Source organism: Eptesicus fuscus, chromosome 2, assembly GCF_027574615.1.
Source record: "Eptesicus fuscus isolate TK198812 chromosome 2, DD_ASM_mEF_20220401, whole genome shotgun sequence".
NCBI classification, from domain to species: Eukaryota; Metazoa; Chordata; class Mammalia; order Chiroptera; family Vespertilionidae; genus Eptesicus; species Eptesicus fuscus.
In genome coordinates, this window is record NC_072474.1 from 51,099,687 (window position 1) to 51,121,073 (window position 21,387).

The 21,387-nt window shown below is 38.3% G+C and overlaps 1 protein-coding gene and 1 pseudogene across 2 annotated transcripts in view; both read left to right on the forward strand.

Annotated features, from left to right (window-relative positions):
- STPG2 (sperm tail PG-rich repeat containing 2) overlaps positions 1-21,020 on the forward strand; it is a 167,193-nt gene extending 146,173 nt beyond the window's left edge. The window contains exon 2 of one of the 2 annotated variants that reach the window (XR_008558307.1): positions 20,784-20,855. Coding sequence is in view for 1 of the 2 variants with exons in the window: in XM_054727280.1 (XP_054583255.1) it covers positions 20,784-20,951 (168 nt within the window). In the remaining variant the exon portion in view is untranslated. Of the gene's footprint in view, positions 1-20,783 lie in introns of both variants that reach the window. The other variant, XM_054727280.1, reaches the window with a different exon arrangement.
- LOC114232259 (PIN2/TERF1-interacting telomerase inhibitor 1-like) lies at positions 10,247-11,287 on the forward strand (annotated as a pseudogene).
- Positions 21,021-21,387: the final 367 nt, after the last annotated feature.

Here is a 21,387-nt window from a genome sequence, read left to right on the forward strand (position 1 = left end):
AATATGATGAATTATTACTCCTGTGATAAATTTTGTATATGGCACAGTTTACCTTAAAATAGGGATATTATTCTGGATTATCTAAGTGGGTCCAATGGTAAACCCTTAAGAGTAGAGAACTTTCTCCAACTGGGGACAAGAAGAAGCCAAATAAATTAGAATTCTAGGGGGACTGAATAGGTTGTTGCTGTTTTGAAGATGGAGACAGACACTGAATAGGAATTTGGAGGTTTCTAAGCAGAGAGAGGCCCTCAGTTAATAGTCAGTATGGAAATAAGGGCTTGCTATAGCTGCAAGGAAATGGCTTTTGCCAACAACCCGAGTTAGTTTAGTAGTAGATTATTCCCCTGAGCTTCCAGGTTAAGAGCCCAGCATGATTTACACTTTTATTTTTAGCTTGTGGTTCCCTGAGAATAGAACCCAGCCATTGCCTACCCCAGACTTCTAACCTACAGAACTGTGAGCTAATAAAAGGGCATTATTTTAAATCACTGTATTTGTGGCCATTTGTTACACAGTATTAGAAAACCAGTATATTGGTCCTTACTTTTTCATACTAAATTTATTTAATATCCCTAAGAAATAATTTGATTTAATCGGTTCAAATGAATCTCTTTTAAATTTAACAGATAGAATAAAGAACATGTATTCTGATTCCAACTCACACTTAACATTTCCCTGTTCATCCAAATGTAATTTGATTATCTTATTATTTCATCTATAAAAAAACTATTGTACAATTATATTATGAGCACTTTTTGATTCTTAGGAACATCATTAAATGATATAACCACTGATTAATGTGACAACACCTTTTGAACTACATGAGTGCTGACAATGCAGATACAGTTTGAGAAGTAAATGTCTTTATTAACTTTATTGATTTAAATCAAAGCAGGGACAATATTTCATACTTAATACAACAGAGAACAAAGCATATTCATAAAATCAAGAGTAGGAAATATAGTGCATTGATTATTAGACTTTTCAGCAACATTGCAGGTAATATTTAAGAAGGTCACATTGTGCTATTGTTTGATTAGAGCTTCCTTGCATTGTCAAGTGGCACCGCACATCAACTTTTATTTGTATTGTCTAGGTTTTAACAGTATGCATTAAAAATGATCAGTATAAAAACATTATTTAATTTGCCTTTAAAAGATCAAATTTTTATAGATCTTAGATAATATTATATTATTTGGCCTAAAAGCCTTTCCGAGTGTAGGATGTTTTGTGATATTAAATTAAATATTTTGCTTGGAAAAGGAGAAAAGTAAGGCAGTGGTTCTTAACCAACTTTTGGAAGGAAGGAGAGGAGGAATCAAGAAATAATGAGGATACTAAGAATATTGAAAATTGAGCACCTTCTTTTCATTTTGAAAAATATTTCAATTGGTTAACCAAAATGAAAGATTTAGAAATGTTTTAAAAACCTCATCTCTAAATCCAGTGCATTGTTTATAAATATAGTGTCCCAAAAAATGTATACACACGTGGAGTTATTATAAAGTCAGTGTTTATTAATATACAGTTCATTTAAAAAGTTTTAAAGAATCTACAGAAATGAATAATTTTTTTGGTCAAAGCCTGTTCTCAAACTGATGACTGTTCTGGTCCAGGCACTGCCGATAATGTGGAGCAATGGAATCACAAACATCCAGAATCACTGTATGGTATTTGTGTGCCCTCAATTTGTCAACTGTTGCCAATTTTGTACCGTAACTTTACCTTTTATTTATCCCCATAAAAAAGTCTAGTGGATAAGTTTTCTTTGTTCAAATCTTAGTCTGGGCTCACCCATTATTTTAAAACAGTTAAGCCTGAAAAAGGAGTAAAAATTAAGTGAGTTATCAGCTGTTAAAGTGTGTATACATTTTTAAACATCCAGTAAATTATTATTATTCAAAGTGTGTATACATTCAATTTAAAAAGGATGCAGATTAACCTTTACTATGGAAAGACTGGAACATAGTTGATTTTGCCGGCCCTTTCTGCAAGAGCCCTTGGGGAATAGCCCTGGTGAGTTCTGCACCCCTTAAGAATTGCTTCTTAGTGATAGTCTTATGAGGACAAACCTGTTGGCTTTCAGAGATAGGTGTTGTGGGAGTCCTTCCCTATGGTGGGAATCTTGGTCAATTTCCAGTAAATATTTAAATTTTATTATTTTGATTATTGATCATTGACTTTTGTTTATTGGTTAATTTTATTTTTTTAAATTCAGCCAATCATGTCCTTTTCTCTTTTCATTGTAGAATTTAAATTATTTTCTTATTGCTTTCTAAGAGATATTCATATTCTACAGAGAAAATTCCGTTAAAAACAACTATACTACTACTAAGAATCGTTAATTACTAATTGGGATTTATTGTTTCTCTCCAAATTTTTTGCAATAATCATGTCATATGAGAATTTTAAATTTTTATTTAAACAGTTATTGATCCTTTCCTTTATTCTGAGTATTTTTGTAATTATAGGATCCTTATCATCTTAAAAGTAGTTAAATAAATATACTTATATTCTTGTTAATGTTATTTTTTCACATGTCATTTTATTATATTTTTTATTTTTTAATATATTTTTATTGATTTCAGAGAGGAAGGGAGAGGGAGAGAGAGAGATGGAAACATCAACAATAAGAGAGAATCATTGATCGGCTGCCTCCTGCATGCCCCTACTGGGGATGGAGCCTGCAACCCAGGCATGTACCCTTGACCTGAATCAAACCCGGGAACCTTTGGTCCACAGGCCAGTGCTCTATCCACCGAGCCAAACCAGATAGGGCCACATGCCATTTTAAATCTTGGGTTTAGGAAATATTTCAAACTTATGGAGAAAGATAGAGAATAACAAATCAAAGACTTTCACATTCATCATCTTGCTCTATCAAACTTACATGCAGCTATACATTTTTAAACATCAAACTGGATAAAACAATCTAAACGTAGTATATATAACATATAGATTTTGTGGCTTTCTTTTAACCCTACTCACTATTGAATTGAGTGATAAGTGATCATCGAATCTGTATCTATTGTTCAAGTTGATATATATATATATATATACATACATATATATGTATATATATATCATACATATACGTATATTACATCCTACCTAATAATAGACAAATATGCAAATTGACTACACCTTTGCTACACCCAAGCCACGCCCACCAACCAATCAGGATGAGTATGCAAATTACCCCAACCAAGATGGAAGCTAATTTGCATATCAAGGCAGCGTAGAAAGAAGCCAAGAGCTGCAGAAGGGAAGCAAAGCTGTGGAGAAGCAAGCAAGCTGGGGGAGGAGAAGGGAGGAGCAGAGGCGGGGCCGGGGGAGAAGGAAGGAGCCCAGGCAGGGCCGGGGGAGAAGGGAGAAAAGCAGGCGGGCCAGCAGAGAAGGCGGGGCGGGGGAGAAGGGAGGAGAGCAGGCGGGGTGGGGTAGAGTGCAGCAGGAAACCCTATTGCAGGATTTTTCCTGCAACGGGAATGCTAGTATATATATATGATACATATATATATTATCAATTTTCAATGTCTAGTAGGCATTCATCTAGAATAGGGGTGGGCTACTTTTTTTCTGCCAAGGGCCATTTGGATATTTATAACATCATTAGTGGGCCATTCAAAATGATCACCTTTAAAATTAGCTTGCTATCTTTGGTCAAACATTTAACTCACCCCTAATGCCTTGGCAGGGCCAGACCAAATGATTTCACGGGCCTCATATGGCCCACAGCCAACATTTCCCACTCCTGATCTAGAACAACTAGATTCCTTTCATCACCCCACCCCTAGCCCCCAGCCTATTTTTCCCACTTTGAACTCAAAGAGTTCATGGAAAACTACAGCACTAAGTACTATTATGAGAATATTTTCTTTCTATCCATGACTATAATATTTTGCTTTTATGATGGGGTCTTCCTACAATGCATGTTCTGTGCCTGATTCTCCTTTTCTCTATTAGTTATCTTTATAATCTGTGAGTGACAGGTTTTTAAGAGTTGTAGAAATATAAATTGATTACTTTCCCTGTGAAGCAAATTAAATTGATTAAAGATTTAAATGTTCAATTAAAGACAAATTTGGATTAAAAATAATCTTTAACTTCAGAGGACTTTTTGAACAAAGCATAAAACAGGGGAACTATAAAGGAAACGTCAGGTAAATTTGCCTTCAAAGAGATAAATACTCTTCCATAGAAAAACTAAAAAAAAAATTAAAGAACTTCACTACAAATAAACAGAACTCTGAAAATGTTAAACCATAAAACAAATACTATAAATAAGTGACAAGAGATAAATTATAAACTAGGAATAATATTTTAAATACATATGGAAGACAACGGCTATTTTCTTAATACAGAAGAATTTATAAAACAAGAAAGAAAAATGAAGTACTCAATTAGAAAATGAGCTGTAGATTGTTAATATAGATATGAAAAGATGCTCATATTCACTTGAAACAAAAGAAATATAAATTTTAAAAATGGAATTATGTTTTCTTATTTAAAACATTTTTAAGCCCAGGCGGCGTGGCTCAGTGGTTGAGCGTTGACCTATCGACCTATGAACCTGGAGGTCACAGTCAGAGCATATGCCTGGGTTGTGGGCTTGATCCCCAGTGTGGGGCGTGCAGGAGGTAGCAGGTCAATGCTTCTTTCTCATCATTGATGTTTCTATCTCCCCCTTCCTCTCTCTTTCCTCTTAATAAAAATATATTTAAAAAAAAAGATTTTTAAAAGACAACGCTCAGTGTTAGCAAGGGTAGAGGAAATAGACTATTTGGATAAAACATTTCTGAAGCAACTTGGTAAATTCAACCAAAGGTTAAATTGCACATATCCCTTGCCTTAACAATTAAAATTTTCAGGAATTTATTTTGTTGACATTTGCACATAAGCTTATGAAATATACATGTGTCTTCATTTACAGTGTAATTGTTTTTAACAATGCAAAAGTGGAAATGAGCCACATGCTCATTGATAAAGACTGGTTTCAGTAACAGTAGCATAATATAGGAGTTATCTTGTCAGGCAGGACTGTGCAGGTTGGTAGGAGAGAGACTTTCTTTTTCTGTTTTCTGTTTTAAATGTTTACAATGAGAATATTATTTAAAATGCATGAGTGTAGTGATGGGAAAGAAAAATAGAGCAATAACTGATTGCATCAAATATGATCTATACTGGCCTGGTAGTCCATGTGGTATTGGTCTTGGGTGTTTCAGCCAGGAACAGGCAGGGGAGGCAGGATGCAGTGTCTCCCCTCTTTCAGGGCTACTTGATACTATCTATTTCAGGTAAACAGAGTGCTTTATGCCAGTTTTCCCTTTCTATTCAGGACTGAATGATTTAAGTTATTACATATTCTTTTCCACTTATGGGTTGTTCATTATTTATTTTTTTTTTTTTTGCTTTTATTTTATGTGTATTTTTTACTTTCTATATTTGCCCTGAATAGTCTCACAGATTTGCAGTTGTTTTATGAGATATATGAATTAAATGCTTTCTAACCTGAAAGCATGGACGTTTCTTTTTTCTCTTACACTTGTCTTCTCTTTCACATGCTCTTGTGCATGCTTCATTGACTTTCCCTCTTATTATACGGGCATTAATATGGAGTATGGATTTTACAAATCAGAAATTTAGTTGTCTCAAGGTAGTTATATCTTTAAGGTACTGAAAGTGTGTTTTATAAAACCAGAACTTGGGTCTAGAAAAATTACATTTTCTTTAATATACTGAAATGTAGATTCCCAGTAACTATAGCAAAGGCATTTTAAATTGTTCAATAAGTAATACTTTTAAAAAGAATTGATTCATCCTCCTGAAATGCATAGAAAATCGTTAAAATACGTGTGTGTGTTTTTTTTTAGCATGACATGTCTTCAATAATGTTAATAAATGATAGAGGCCTCCCTGCTGTTTTATTTTTCATGTCTAATAAAGATATTTATTAAATTATGTTTGTTTCACAATCAAGTTACAATTCCATGTCAGTCTTTGTGCATTTAATCATTTGAAACAGATATAGTGATATTTTTCTAAACTGCTTATTCTAAAATTAATTTATTTCTGACATTGAGGAATATAATACTTTCAAACAGTACTTTTAGTAGTTGTTTTTGGAAAATCAAATACCACCCACATATCTGAGCTATTAATAATGAGGTATGGCCCTAGTCGGTTTATCTCAGTGGATAGAGCATCAGCCTGCGGACTGAAGGGTTCAGAGTTTGATTATGGTCAAGGGCACATGCCTGGGTTGTGGGCTCGATCTCCAGTAGGGGGCGTGCAGGAGGCAGCCGATCAGTGATTCTCTCTCGTCATTGGTGTTTCTATCTCTCTTTCCTTCTCCCTTCCTCTTGAAATCAATAAAAATATATATTTAAAAAATAATGAGATATGATAATAGCTAACATTTAAGTAGTTCTTACCTATGTGCCTGGCACTCTGTGTTGCACCTGTATGAACTCATTTAATCTTTTCAATAACCCTAGGAGGTGGGAGCTATTATTGTTCTATCCATATTACCACTGAGGATATTGAGGCATAAAGTATACCCAGGGGCATATGGTTAGCAAAAATTCTGAGCCCGGGCTAGAACCTAGGTTACACAGCTTCAGTGTCTTTATCACAGGTGGACACCAATGCCAGTGCTTAGTAAAAACTCGGTACATTTTTATTGTTCAGCTGACAGACCAATACTAAAATAGTGTTGCACTTGAAAACATTATCTTTTAAATAGTATTTTATTTATCGTACTGAAAGGAACAGTATAGCAATTCTTCATAGGAAGGGAAAGGAAGAAGTAAGGATATTAACATTTTTATTTTAGATGATCATTATCTTTATTCCTTAGGGAGGTAAAAATATTTCAGATGTTTTTAGATTGCTATAACCTTTAGCCATATAAAAATAGTGATAGCAACATTGAAGCCCTTTCATCTAATGTTTTATTCTGCTTATTTTGCTTCTTTATCTATTCCAGCGATTTTCAATGTGTGTTCTGTGGCAGGCACACTGATGTGCCACAAGAACTTTTTAAAATATGCAATAATTGGCTATTTAGTTAGGGACACTGACCTCTTTTCCCTTATATTTTTAAATAAAAAATGATGTGTGAAGAAATGAAAATTATACCTATTTTTGTCAGATCTTCCAAAAATTTAATGTATTTTTGGTGTGCAGAATTTTAGTAGTTTATGTGTGCCAAGAGATGAAAAAGGTTGAAAATCATTGATCTATTTAATGAACAAGTATTTAGTGTCACTAAAAATATGCTATTAAACTTGACATTAAATATACGCTAACTTGAATAATTCTTTAGTGTTGCATAAGCATTATAAATCTGGAAGAAGATGGCATACTTAAAATATATTTTATTCAGCAGATAATATATAGAAACATTAGGGAAGAATAATTAGGTTTCCTACATTTCAAATGTATAATTTGCCCTTTGCTGTTGAGGTCTATAATCTATGTGTCATATATGGAAAAGAGTTATTTGCCTGAGTGGTTAACATTACCAGAACCTCCTGTCTCTGTCTACACAATGTTCATTTCCTCCTGTTCCATACCTTCTTTGTCTTAATCACCTTGCTTTCTCTCTTCTCTTTTTATCATCTTCATAGTCTATTCCTCTTTGTCATCCCTTCTGTTCTCTCTGCCTAGATATAATCATAACCATTTTTGAAGTAGGTAATAAGGATGCTAAGATATTTATAGCTTACAGAAAATAAGCCTGGACCATTCTACCCACACTTAGCTTATTATCATTGAGGCATCTTCCAAATATAAATAGTTCTGTGACTTGCCTCACTGACAATCTCACAGGAACAAAAGAAAAGAGAAAGACACCTCTCCTGCACAGTGACCCACTAAATATTTCTGAACATGATCTTCAGCATAGATCATGGTGGGAATGGGTTGGATGAGTAGATGAGATCATTGAGGCTAATATAAGGCTGTGGATATGACTCAGTAATTGTGATTTCAAGTTCTGTGGTATTTCAGTATCACTACCTTGAAATGATCCCTCTTTTTATGCAAGGGATAATTCTTGCCTTACTGAACATAAATAGATGACAATAGGGGTCATTTGATTTCAAAGTTTGAACATAAATTGATTTGAATATTCCTTGTAGACATTTCTGTAGAGTTAATGAATAATTTTCACAATGCTATGACTCAAAGTCACAGATCTCTCACAAATCACATTCAAAATTTACCTCTTCTAAATTTTCTAAGTTTATCAAGATGATTTTAGTGTGTTATTTAAATGTCCAATTGGCTCTGGGAGCAATTATATATATATTTTAAAGAATAACTTACATTAACTTTCTTCTTTTTCACATTCAACTTAGAAAAGAATTAACTTTTGAATTTGTATTGAGTTGGTAAAACTGAAGAAATTATCTCATGTCAATTAGAGTTATTATAACTGGCAATAATCTATGCTTTTTTTTCTGCCTCAGTAGCATTAGCATTTACAGGAAGAGAAAGGTTATGTAGGCCATTTCTGTTCACGTGTTTTACTTTAATCTGCTGAGATATACATTTTTTTTTCCTGTAAAACTAATGTCAGAGTTGGTCATGGAAAGCCCAAGCATCAAATTTAAAAGTCACCTTTTTGATAGCAAAGAGAAAGAAGTGCATCTCACATAAAATATTAACCAAACTGAGCTTCCTGGAGACCCATGGTAATGATTTTGTGAAAATTAGTCCTTGATCACTTTGTGTGGATATATTCATACTTCTGCATTATTGCTGAGATTACAAATGATAATTCTCTTTATTAGAAACAGGAACATTTTTTAGGGAAGTCTTTACACAACACACATTTTATATAGAACTGCTTATATGTGAGAAAAATTTAAGCACCATTGGGGTTGAAAATATTTTCAAGACATAGTGTCAGCCTTAATATTATGGAGAAACTCAGTGATAAGGCCAAACAAAGCAAGAAATCTTTAAGGTAGACAGATACTGATAGATTCATTTACTCATTTTTTAACTCATAGATCCACTCAGTGATGAAAAAGAATTCATTGATCACTTCCTGCGTGCAAGGCACTTGCCTTCTCTGAATATACAATAATGAACAAAACAGATAATTTCTGAACCCTCAAGAATTTACATTCCTCTGGGGATGGATGATATTAATTAAATAATTAGAGGCTTGTTTAATTGCAAGTGTAACAACTGCTGCAAAGTTAAGAGCAATGTGTTCTGAAAACGTATGGCAGGAGACCTGACAGAGCTAAATGAATTCAGGGAAGATTTGAGACCCAAAGTATGAGCAAGAATTAAACAATGAAGCCAATAAGCCATAGGTCAAAATAGCTTTTAATAGAGATTGTTTAAAGTCATGGGTAGTATTCTAGAACTGAGTTAGGTTTTTCTAGAACTGAGTTAGGTTTTTTCAATAGTTCTAGTGCCCTCAAAAGCAGAGAGCTGTGACTGAGATTACTACTTGCCTACCCTATATGTATTCTCCTTTTCTTCCTTACTAGCAGAACACACTTTTATTTAGAAAAACAACATTCCCAGGTAAAACAACTGCTTTTTCCAGGTTCTCTTATAGGAATAAGGTGGTTATTTGACAGAGTCTAAATTAACGCAAAGAGAATAAAAGTTATTGGATTGGACTTCTAGGAAAGTTCCTCAGAGAAGGCTGTGTTAGCTGTTAAGCACAATTTTTACCTTTTGACCTTGCCCTTCATTTCTGAAATATTCAATATCTTGAGAACATAAGGATAGGGTCATTATCTAAGTCTGGTACAACAGAAAGCAGGAAAGAGCCTAGATCCTAGTGTTATGTGGAGCCCCTGTACTCCTGGGTTGCTACCATCAGTTTTCTTTAATTTGAGAGAATAAAAGGAAATTTAACCTGCAAACATGTTGGGTAAATAGAGTCTTATCTGAGAAAACCTTGTCTACCTTCTGACCAGATGACTTTTTTCTCTTTCTGCTTTTGTGTTGACAAAGTAAGAAATAAATGTTCAAATAAATATGGTATGTTTGCTTAATGTGCTAGTCACATGTTTATGTGTTTATGTAAACAATGAGTAAAGAAGAATTAAAAAGTGAAGGATGTCTCTTCTAGCTAGGGTGATAAAAAATGCTTCCTGGAGCCACTTCAGTCCACCTGGCATGTAAGTCTGGTGGTTCCAACTTCTCTGCAAGTGGCCCAGGCTGGGAGGCTCATTCTGGAGGCCCGCATGGTGACAGGCTCTGCAATACATCGATGCATGCTGAGCGTGGTCGGAAGCAGAGGTGTGCTGTGGATCTAAGAAATACCACATGGAGTAATGTTGATTCCAAGTTTGGCCAGAGGATGCTGGAGAAGATGAGATGATCTAAAGAAAAAGGTTTAGAGACTCAAGTGCAAGGAGTCACAGAACATATTAAAGTTCAAGTTAAAAATAACCACCTAGGACTTGAACTGCAACCAATAATGAAGACAACTGCGTTGCACATTAGGATTATTGTAATCAGCTTCTGTCTAAATTGAACAATTGCCATGGACTGGAAACAGCAGTCTCCTCCTCAGACAACAAGGAAAATAAGTCTTTCAGTCTTGAAGAAAAGTCCAAAATCTCCAGAAATTGTGTTCATTAAATGAACTTCACAAAAGGGAAGGATCTATCATCTCGGAGCAAAACAGATCTTGGCTGCATTTTGGGGAAAAGACAGAGTAAGAAGACTCCTGAGGGTGCTTTCAGCCCTGCCACTCCAGATGCCTTCCCCATCCAGGAGCCCTTTGCAAAGCAGGCGGCAGAGCTAAAGAACAAACCATAGGTCATGGTTTCAGGGCCTGACCTTCCAGAGACCCAAAATGGAAAGGAAAAGGGGAAAGAAAAGAAGGCAAAAAGATAAAAATGTAGAGAATTATACCCAACCCAAGACCAAGAAAAAGAGAGACCAGGTTGAGCAGCAGCTCAGAAACTCTCACTGGGACAAGAATTCTGCTGCTTCTGCTGAGGATGGAGAGGATTGCATGTGGCCCTTGATGACCAGGACTTACCACCAAAACCCTCAAAAAGGTAGAGAAAAGGAAAAGCTACAAAAGCAAGTTGAGGTTGCGATGGATGCTATGTTAGATGAAACACCAGTGGAAACAAAAGGAGAAAAAGAAGAAAGGTTTTCAATAAATTCTGTTGAGCCAGGGCCTTTTAACCTCTCAGACACAACGATACTGCCAAGCAAACTCCTTTGGCCTCAAGTAAGAGCAAAGTTCACCAAAAAGAGTTTGTGCACATCTTTTATCATGCCTATGGATTGCTGAGTCTTATTCGATCACTACATTTTCTCCCAAATCGTATTCCCAGAAGAACTTTTAACACATTAAGTGCCGAGTCAGTCACTGGTGACTGACACTATACTTTCCATCTGGAAGACAAAACAGGCTGGGCGCTTAACGTGTTAAATACCTATATATATAAAAGCCTAAGTGACCGGTCGACCATTCGATCGACTGGTAGCTATGACGCGCACTGACCACCAGGGGGCAGATGCTCCGACCGGTAGGTTAGCTTGCTGCTGGGGTCCAGCTGATCGGGACTGGACCGAGATGGGTCGAACACCCCCTGGAGCCCTCCCGCAGTCCCTTCTCAGCTGGCCAACCTCCTGTGGTCCCTCCCCGACTGGCTGGCCCTGATCAGCCCCATTGGGACTGGGCGAGTTGGGCCAGATATGCTCTGGAGCCTTCCCCGGCCCCAATTGTGCACCGGTGGGGACCTGGATTGCGAGAGGGTGCAGGCTAGGCTGAGGGACCCCACCAGTGCATGAATTTGTGCACCGGGTCTCTAGTCTATATATATAAAAGCCCAAGTGTCTATCTGACCGTCTGACCAGTAGCTATGATGCACACTGTCCACCAGGGGACAGACACTCAATGCAGAAGCTGCCATGACATGCACTGGCCATCCTATCTAATAAAGAGGGAATATGCTAATTGACCCTCATGCCATCGCAAAGATGGCGGTGCCCACAGCCAATAAGGAGGGACTATGCTAATTGACTGCCCTGCCCTCAAAGATGGTGGTGCCCACAGCCAATAAGGAGGGAATATGGCAATGGACTGCCCCGCCCTCAAAGATGGCGGTGCCCATAGCCAATAAGGAGGGAATATGCTAATTAACTGCCCTGCCCTCAAAGATGGTGGTTCCCACAGCCACAAGATGGTGGCGCCCAGTGCCCTCAGCCCCACCAGGGCAGCAGGCGGGCCCGGCCACTCCGTGCGCCTGCCTCCAGAGTCCCCAGTCCCCTCAGCCCCCCAGCTGCCCAGGGCCAGCCCTAGGCACAGGCAAGCCTCGGATGGTGGCTGCCCAGCCAACGCCCAAGGCGCAGACAAGCCTCAGATGGTGGCTGCCAAGCTGCCAAGGGCCAGCCCGAGGTGCAGGCAAGCCTCAGATGGTGGCTGCCCCACCGCCCAGGGCCACCTGAGGCTCAGGTAATCAGGGTCGGTCAAGGCTTGCGCTGCCATCATTGGCAGCAGCAGAGGTGTGATGGGACGTCGCCTTCCCCTGATTGCCGGGTCGCCTCCCGCCCCTGAGGGCTCCCGGACTGTGAGAAGGGGCAGCCTGGGCTTAGGGACCCCCCTCCAGTGCATGAATTTTCATGTACCGGGCCTCTAGTTTAAAAATAAATGGCACCGTGGACCTGGCACTGACAAACCAATTCTTGGCTTCCCCCAAGTGGGACACAGGCCCCACCACCACCCTGGAGCAACACCCCACCAAATCTCAGCCAATGCTGCTAAGACCCCATGGCACAAAATGCAGCCTACAGCCCAGCCCAGCCCAGAAATGGTCACTGTGGGTGCTGGATAATGACGTCACATAGCAATGCCCAGCTTCCTCTCCCTAGCGACTAGCCTCCTTGGAGTTTCTTCAGCGCAGGAACCTGACTTGCTTTATAGCCAGGTGCAAACATTTTACAGGTCAACCAAATGTCTGTGAAGTGTTTTCACGTGCCTCATCTCATTTGATCCTTACAGAAGTCCTCGAGTAGGAAGATAGGAGACTAGGTAGAATCCTATTTTCTTTTCATTAGCCGGAAAACGGAAATTTAGAAAGTTTAGAAACTTGACCCAACTGAAAATAAGTAAGAAATGGTGGACCTTGTAAATGACTTCAGGTTTTCTCACTGTGCAGAATATAGTCAAACACTGCTACAGTTAAATATTTTACCCTTTGTTCTCTCTGCATGATCTACAATAATAATCTGCTTCTTGATGATATTTACTGCTGTGTTGCTGACAATTACCTGAAAGAGAAGTTTGGGTGCTTCACTGGGCTGGAAAAAGTTTAGCTAAATCAGAAAGCAGGTCTAATTAAGCAAGTTTATCTATATATATAAAAGGCTAAGTTGACTCGTGCATGCATGATACATATAAAACTCTCTCTGGCAGCAATTGCACATGTGTGTTCTGATTTGTCATTGTCGATTGTGAATTTGGTTGACACATCTATTATAGAGAAAGGGCGAATAGCGATATTAAAATATTTCTTCTAATTTCATTTCAATGTGCATGAATCCGTGCACCGGGACACACACACACACACACACACACACACACACACACACACACTGAGTGGCCAGATTATTATGATCTCTGAACGCATAATATATATATATATATATATATATATATATATATATATATGTATATATATATATATATTAGAGGCCCGGTGCATGAATTCGTGCATGGGTGGGGATGGGTGGGGTCCAGCCAGCCTGGCCAGGGGGAGGAGACATGGGTGGTTGGCCAGCCTGCCTGCTGGTCAAACTCCTGGTTGAGGGGACAATTTGCATATTAGCCTTTTATTATATAGGATATACACTGACTGGCCAGATTATTATGCGTTCAGAGATCATAATAATCTGGCCACTTAGTGTATATATGTATGTGTGTGTTTGTGTGCACGCACACACACACACACACACACACACACACACATATATATAATCTAATAAAGAGGGAATATGCAAATTGACCCTTACACCATCACAAAGATGGCGGCGCCCATAGCCACAAGATGGCGGCGCCCAGTCCCCTCAGCCCCGCTGGAGTTCCCGGTCCTTTCAGCCCTGCTTGCCTGCCGCTGGAGTCTCCAGTCCCACCCTCAGGCGGGTCCATCTGTGCTGCTTGCCCTCTGCTGGAGTCCCTGGTCCTTTCAGCCCCACCAGGGGTTTGCAGCTGGAGTCCCCAGTCCTTTCGGTTTCTGCGGCCCCTGGACCGGAAGTGGAAGCCAAGAGCACAGGGAGCACCAGGAATGCTGGGAATTGTGGTTCTGGTGGTGGACGTGTTGCACAATCTCCTAGACACTCGAGCAAAGTGAGCCTGGAGCAGTTTACTGTTGTGGGTGGGGGATGGAGGGAAAGCAAAGGCGAGAGACATAAGTAAAGTCAGAATATTGAGGAAAAATTAAAAGGAAGATATCCTGCAACTTCTGGGATGTCTCCACCAATGGAGCAAAGAAAAAAAAAAGAGCTCTATTATTCTGTGAGCACCAAACCAGACTGGGCTGGGGTCTCACACAATTCACTCATATGATTGCAAAGACAGACAGAAACTTCACTCTTTATGTACCCAGGCAGATACAATGTACAACATGCATGTTTTCACGGAAGAGGACTTAACAACACCATTTGCTATACACCCTTTGGTAAGTCACCTTTTTGGTGGCCATCTGTGTTAGTTAATTGCCATAATCAAGAGTAAAAAATAAAACTTTTCTGTCTCTATGACAAGCAGGTTCTTACAGCTTGGAGCAAGGCAACTATCTATAATAATAATCCTATCTAATAATAGACAAATATGCAAATTGACCGCACCTTCGCTACACCAAAGCCACGCCCACCAGCCAAACAACGCCCACCAACCAATCAGGATGAATATGCAAATTACCCCAACAAAGATGGCGGCTAATTTGCATATCAAGACAGCGTAGAAAGAAGCCAAGAGCTGCAGAAGGGAGCAAAGCTGTGGAGAATCAAGCAAGCCAGGGGGAGGAGAAGGGAGGAGCGGAGGCAGGGCCTGGGGAGAAGGGAGGAGTGGAGGCGGGGCCAGGGGAGAAGGGAGGAGCGGAGGCGGGGCCAGGGGAGAAGGGAGGAGCGGAGGCGGGGCCGGGGGAGAAGGGAGGAGCGGAGGCGGGGCCAGGGGAGAAGGAAGGAGAGCGGGCGGGCTGGGCCGGGGGAGAACTTGGGGCAGGGGACAAGGGAGGAGAGCAGGCAGGGCGGGGTAGAGTGCAGCAGGAAACCCTATTGCAGGATTTTTCCTGCAACGGGAATGCTAGTCTATAATAATAAAAGTGTAATATGAGGGGCAATCAGGCAGGCAGGCAGAGGCATTTAGGGGCAATGAGGCAGGCAGGCGAGCAGTTAGGGGTGATGAGGCAGGCACGCAGAGGCAGTTAGGGTGATCAGGCAGGCAGGTGAGCAGTTGGGGTAATCAGGCAAGTAGAGTGGTTAGAGGCAATCAGGCAGGCAGGTGAGTGGTTAGGGGCAATCAGGCAGGCAGGCAGAGTGGTTAGGGACAATCAAGCAGGCCAACAGGCAAGCGGTTAGGAGCCAGCAGTCCCGAATTGTGAGAGGGTGCAAGCAGGGCTGAAGGACCACCCCCACCCCCACCCCCTATGCATGAATTTCATGAACCAGGCCTGTAGTGTGTGTGTGTGTGTGTGTGTGTGTGTGTATGTATGTATGTATATTTCAGAGGGGACGGGAGAGGGAGAGAGAAAGAAACATCATTGATGAGGGAGAATCATCAATTGGCTGCCTCCTGCAAGCCCCGCACTGGGGATTGAGCTCACAACCCAGACATATGCCCTGCCAGGGAATCGAACCATGACCTTGTGGTCATAGGTTGACGCTCAATCAGTGAGCCACGCCAGCTGGGCCCAGAAGAAATTTTTAATGGTCCAAATCATAGCTCTTATAAACAAATAAATTTATTTTTATACTCAGAAAAAAAAGGATGCTTCATAGAAGAGATTTCACTTGAACTAGGTTTTACAATTGTGTATTTGTCTTCAAATTTAAGATGGCTTTACATGAAAGGAGACTTTTCTGAATTTATTTTTCGTAGGCACTTGGGAGCTAATGAACATTTCTAGCAGATTCCTGTTGTTTTAGTACAATAACTTATTTGCTATTGAGATTCCAATGGTTTAAGACTGGATGAGCTGAACATTAAAGAGGCAGTTAGTCCAGTTGTCAAGTAGTATTTTAGAGCTCATGCAGGATATTTTTGGTAAATAGTATTTTAGAAACAATGCCAGGATGTGTGTGTGTGCGTGTGTGTGTGTGTGTGTGTGTGTGTGTGTGTGTGTGTGAGATAAATAGTATTTTAGAGCCCATTCCAGGATTTTTTTGGTAGTAAAGGAAAGACAGGGTTAAGGTGAGAGAGGGTACAATCGATAACTAATGATTTTTAGATATGACAGGGAAAGGTGAAGAAAAGTAAAAGCCAGCTTTCTATTTTTAGGTGTGGCTAAATATGGAATTACTGTAGGCAGGTGAGAGGAATAGGTAGTTGGGTAATTGGGGAAGGGAAAATAATGAGTTTTATTTTAAAGCTATGTGAGGATAATAAAGTGGAATGCCCAGCAAAAACTAGAAATTTGTGATTCAAACCTGAATTTTATAATGTTATATTGGAGAAACTAGTTGAAATCAATGGTTTTATTGCTTACATGATTTCATCCATCAGCACATTTTTGCTATCCTTTTTTGAGCATTAAGGTATCATGATTAGCTGAAAATTCTAGTTCTGTTAATAAAACAGCCTTAGGATAAAGGACTTTTTTCACTATGCCAGGAGAATATGGAAAATAAAATTAATATTTTTGTTTTTGCCTATCACAGTTAACATTGTCATATCTATAGTAAATTATTATTTTTTCTTAAATAACACTTATTCTTTCCTAAGTCATGTAATTAAAGAGGCATATTTTTAGAACAATTAAGATTGAGAATGCTTAAGAATGGCAAGGGTAACATGTTTGTAATTATAATTTGCAATTTGCAAAGCAAAGATAATTCAATTATTACCTGAAATGCTTTTCTTTTCTATAAAGCCTAAATTAAGCAAATTGGATAAGCATATTGGTAAATTGATTTAATCAAAGTTTTTTCATATTCAGGCAAATTTCACTACATGTATGGCTTCTAAATTTTTTCACCATATATATTTGATTAAAGACTGATTCAAAGCTTGATTGAAAATTTCATTGAAGTCTTCTAATGTTAATTCACTGATAGGACAAGCTTTATTATAAAAATGCTAAATGGCTTTTTAATAATTGTATATTTGGGATGTTAAAATTTTAGACTAGAATATACTTAACTATGAAATAACAGCTAGGACAAGTACCCTCAAACATTATTAAAGTTGTTTTTAGTCCAAATCATGCTGTTTTTACTATATTATGCTACCCAACATTATATATACACTAGAGGCCCAGTGCATGAAATTCGTGCAACCTCTTCAATCTGGCAGTCAGACATCCCTCTCACAACTGCTCGCCTGCCTGCCTGCCTGATTGTTCCTAACCGCTTCTGCCTACCAGCCTGATCACCTCCTAACCACTTCCCTGCCAGCCTGATCAACGACTAACTGCTCCCCTGCTGGCCTGATTACCCCCAACTGCCCTCCCCATCTGGCCCAATCACACCCAACTGCCCTCCCCTGCCGGCCCGGTCACCCCCAACTGCCCTCCCTGGCTGGCCTGATTGCCCGCAACTGCCCTCCCCTGCCGGCCATCTTGTGGCGGCCATCTTGTGACCACATGGTGGTGGCCATCTTGTGCAAGGGTGTGACGGTCATTTTGCATATTACCTCCTTATTATATAGGATGTATGTGGATATATATATATATATTAAATATATAACATATATGCATATATGTACATGTATCATGTATTTAGAAATATATTACAAGAAACAGAAATAGAAGAACATTTATTTTACAACTTGAAAGAAATAGTTCTGGTTGAACTGCCTAGTATTTTAACTCTCATGCAGTGTATGAATTTCTGTCATAGAGCTATTCTATCCAACCGGTGGTATATTGCTGTGGGCTAGTCCTGGTGAGAGTTGTCTCCTAAGTTCTGCAAGACAGAGTCTATTCTGCCTTTGTGGCTCTGTATCCTCTTTTATGTTGCCCTTTGGAGTTTCTTTTGTTGAGGGTCTGAGATTCTCTTTTTCTTCCTCCCTGCAAGTTTTATCCTTTCCTAGTTTTCAGCTTTATTCTTTAGCTTCCTACCCTCTTCAGGTTCAAAACTTGTCAAATATCTTGAAGAAGAGGCTTGTATTTATTGCCAGTACTTGCTCTAGTGTGACTTGGCTCTTAAGTATCACTACCAGTGATGGCGAACCTATGACACGCGTGTCAGCACTGACACGCGTAGCCATTTCTGATGACACGCGGCCGCTGAGGCAGCCGCATGCCGAGGATGAAACATTTGCGAAATAATGTTTTTTCCTCAAAGTGACACACTACCCGAGTTATGCTCAGTTTTTTGGTGAAGTTTGACACACCAAGCTCAAAAGGTTGCCCATCACTGCACTAGATTATAGATTTTACTTTGCATCTCCAGCCCAGACTTCTATCCTTTTGCTTGCTCTAGCACTCAGCAAATTCTTTTTAAAAAAATGTTTTCATTGATTTTAGAGAGGGGAAGAGATAGGGATAGAGAAAGATAAACATCAATGAGAGAGAAACATGGATTGGCTGCCGCCTGCATGCCCCCTACTGGGGATCAAGTCCACAACCTGGGCATGCACCCTGACCAGGAATCGAACCAGCGACCTCTTGTTGTACGGGTTAATGCTCAACCACTGAGCCACCCCGGCCAGACAGCAAATTCTCAATAATAAAGAGCAGTCTTCTTTTGGGGCCCCTTAGTCTTCAGTTTTTCATGTTAGATTATGTTACCTAGAAAAATTCCACTTATATTTGCTTCAAGCTATTTTAAAAAAATGGCTGTGTGCCAGCAGCCAAACCCGTCAATCATATCTAGGAGAGGCAATGGAATAAGGAATGGTTGGTGATACCAGCCTGGGTGTTAAGGGAAGTAGGAACAATAACTTCTGTTAAGAAAATTAAAATGTATAATAGAGACAATCAAGTACTTTGCCCAGCTTTCCTAAATACTAGTCTAAGTATATTGTGACTCATGATTTCTTTGTGCTTTTGTATTCTTTTCCACTTTCACATACCACAAAAGCAGCCCCCAAACATCCAAAAGTCATCTTTGGAGCTAATGCTACTATTGCTTATCCTCAGCCTACCGTTACTAAATATATTGTTGATGCAGACAAGAAGAAACAGCTGCTGGCATTTCTTAAGTGACTTACTGATTGTAGCATTTGGTGTTTGACATAGGATTTAAACCAGAAATGTGTGGTTTCAGTAAAAATCTCCTCTGCAGTCATGATCAGTACTCTTACTATATTTAGTAACTTTTTGGAAGTGAATGATTATATTGTTGGCATATGCTTGAGGATGATAGGGATGTAAGAAACAAAAGAAAGTATCTTTTATAAAATATGGCTCCTAGATAGACTTCAAAAATATGCTTTCTCAGTAGCCAAATTAGTTTAATATTTTCCTATTAGCCCAAATGCTGATAGTTTAGTCTTTTTTTTTTCTTTTTCATTTAAATTAGCTTTTGTGGAATAGTAAGGTTAGCTAACTTTTATAGAATCAGGTACCACTATAAGTATTTTACTTGTTTTAACTCACTTAATCCTCACATCAACCTTTATATCCATCAGGATTTGCTTTACATATTTAGGTCTATCAATGTTTGCAAGGTTATATCCTCTTGTTGGATTGCTCCCTTTATCCTTAGTGTCCTTTGTCTCTTATCATAGCCTTTGTTTTAAAGTCTGTTTTGTCAGATATATGTATTGCTATCTCACCTTCTTCCAGAAATGAATTAAAAGTTAAAAAGTTTGGTCTTTAAACATAATACAGATGAAGATATATGTTACATATAACATGTTATATTTTAAAATAATTTGAGTAAAATGAGTTTTAAAAAGTTATCATTGAGATAATTAGCTAATGGTTTACAGAAATTAATTGTGCAACAAATTTATGATATTTCATACTTAATTTTGTTTATAATTATTATTCTACTTAATAAACATGTGGTTTATGTTGAATAAAATATTAATATAACTGTAGAGCACATAAAGAGCCATAAATGATGAAAGGGGAAGCCTTTCAACTTAATTGGATCTATTAAAAATGAAATAAGATGTCTCACTTGTAGAATAATTAAAATGTGCTCACATAGAAGAGTAAAGCAGAAATAGTTTTGCTGCTTATCATTGTTCTCATTGCTATATGGAATTTGATTTTCATTCTGAAGTTTATATATGAGAATTTGATCTATATTATGAAGTCAATTTTATTTTGAGAAGATGGATCTAAATTTCATAATTCTGTTTATTTTTACCTTAATTTTTGACAAATGAATTTACACTTTTATTAGGAGGACACAGGTTTATGGATATGCTTTTAAAATTATATTTTTAATAATTAATCAAAGAAAATTTTTTATTTTTTTACTTATCCATTGCTTAGTATGAACATTTATGGTGTATTTTCTTTTATTTTTTAAAATTAAATTTATTGGGGTGACATTGGTTAATCAAGTCATACAAGTTTCATGTGTACAATTCTATAATACATCATCTGTATTTGTCTTGAATATTTTCTATATAAGATACATTTATACTCATTCATTGTAATTTTTTTCAGGATATTTCATCACCAGGCAGCTGTGATGTTCAAAAGTCATATGTGATGTCCCAAGTTCAACATAGATATATGCTACCTTATGCTTTTGAGGATAAAATAAAATATACCTCCATTCATAACACAACTCCTAGGGACCTGGACAAAATAACTGATGGAACAGACAAGTAAGATTGTATTTTTAAAACTATGGGGTGAAAATCTAGGATTTCCATATTAAAACAGACTATTGTCAACATATATTCACAGTTACCATGCCTCTTTTAATTGTGTAGGACAAAAAAAAAAACAGCAACCCTTTTTACTACTATTCAGTGAAAGACTTTTTTTCCCAAGTGTAAGAAGATTAATTTTGTGTCTTGTGTCTCTTAATTTTACCAAAGACTATTTTGGCAATTTTCTTAAGCTAATAAAGTTATCTTCTATTGGGGAAAACCCCAAAATTCTCCGTATGCTAGAGTTGTTAGAGGAGAACAGTACTTAACCATGGTTTGGAACATCATTTGTGTAAAACATACACATCATGCCAGATTCCTGGATTATTTTAATTTCTTTTAAGTATCAAGAAAGCAGCTATATAAAATGGTACATTTATTTGGGGAGTTAA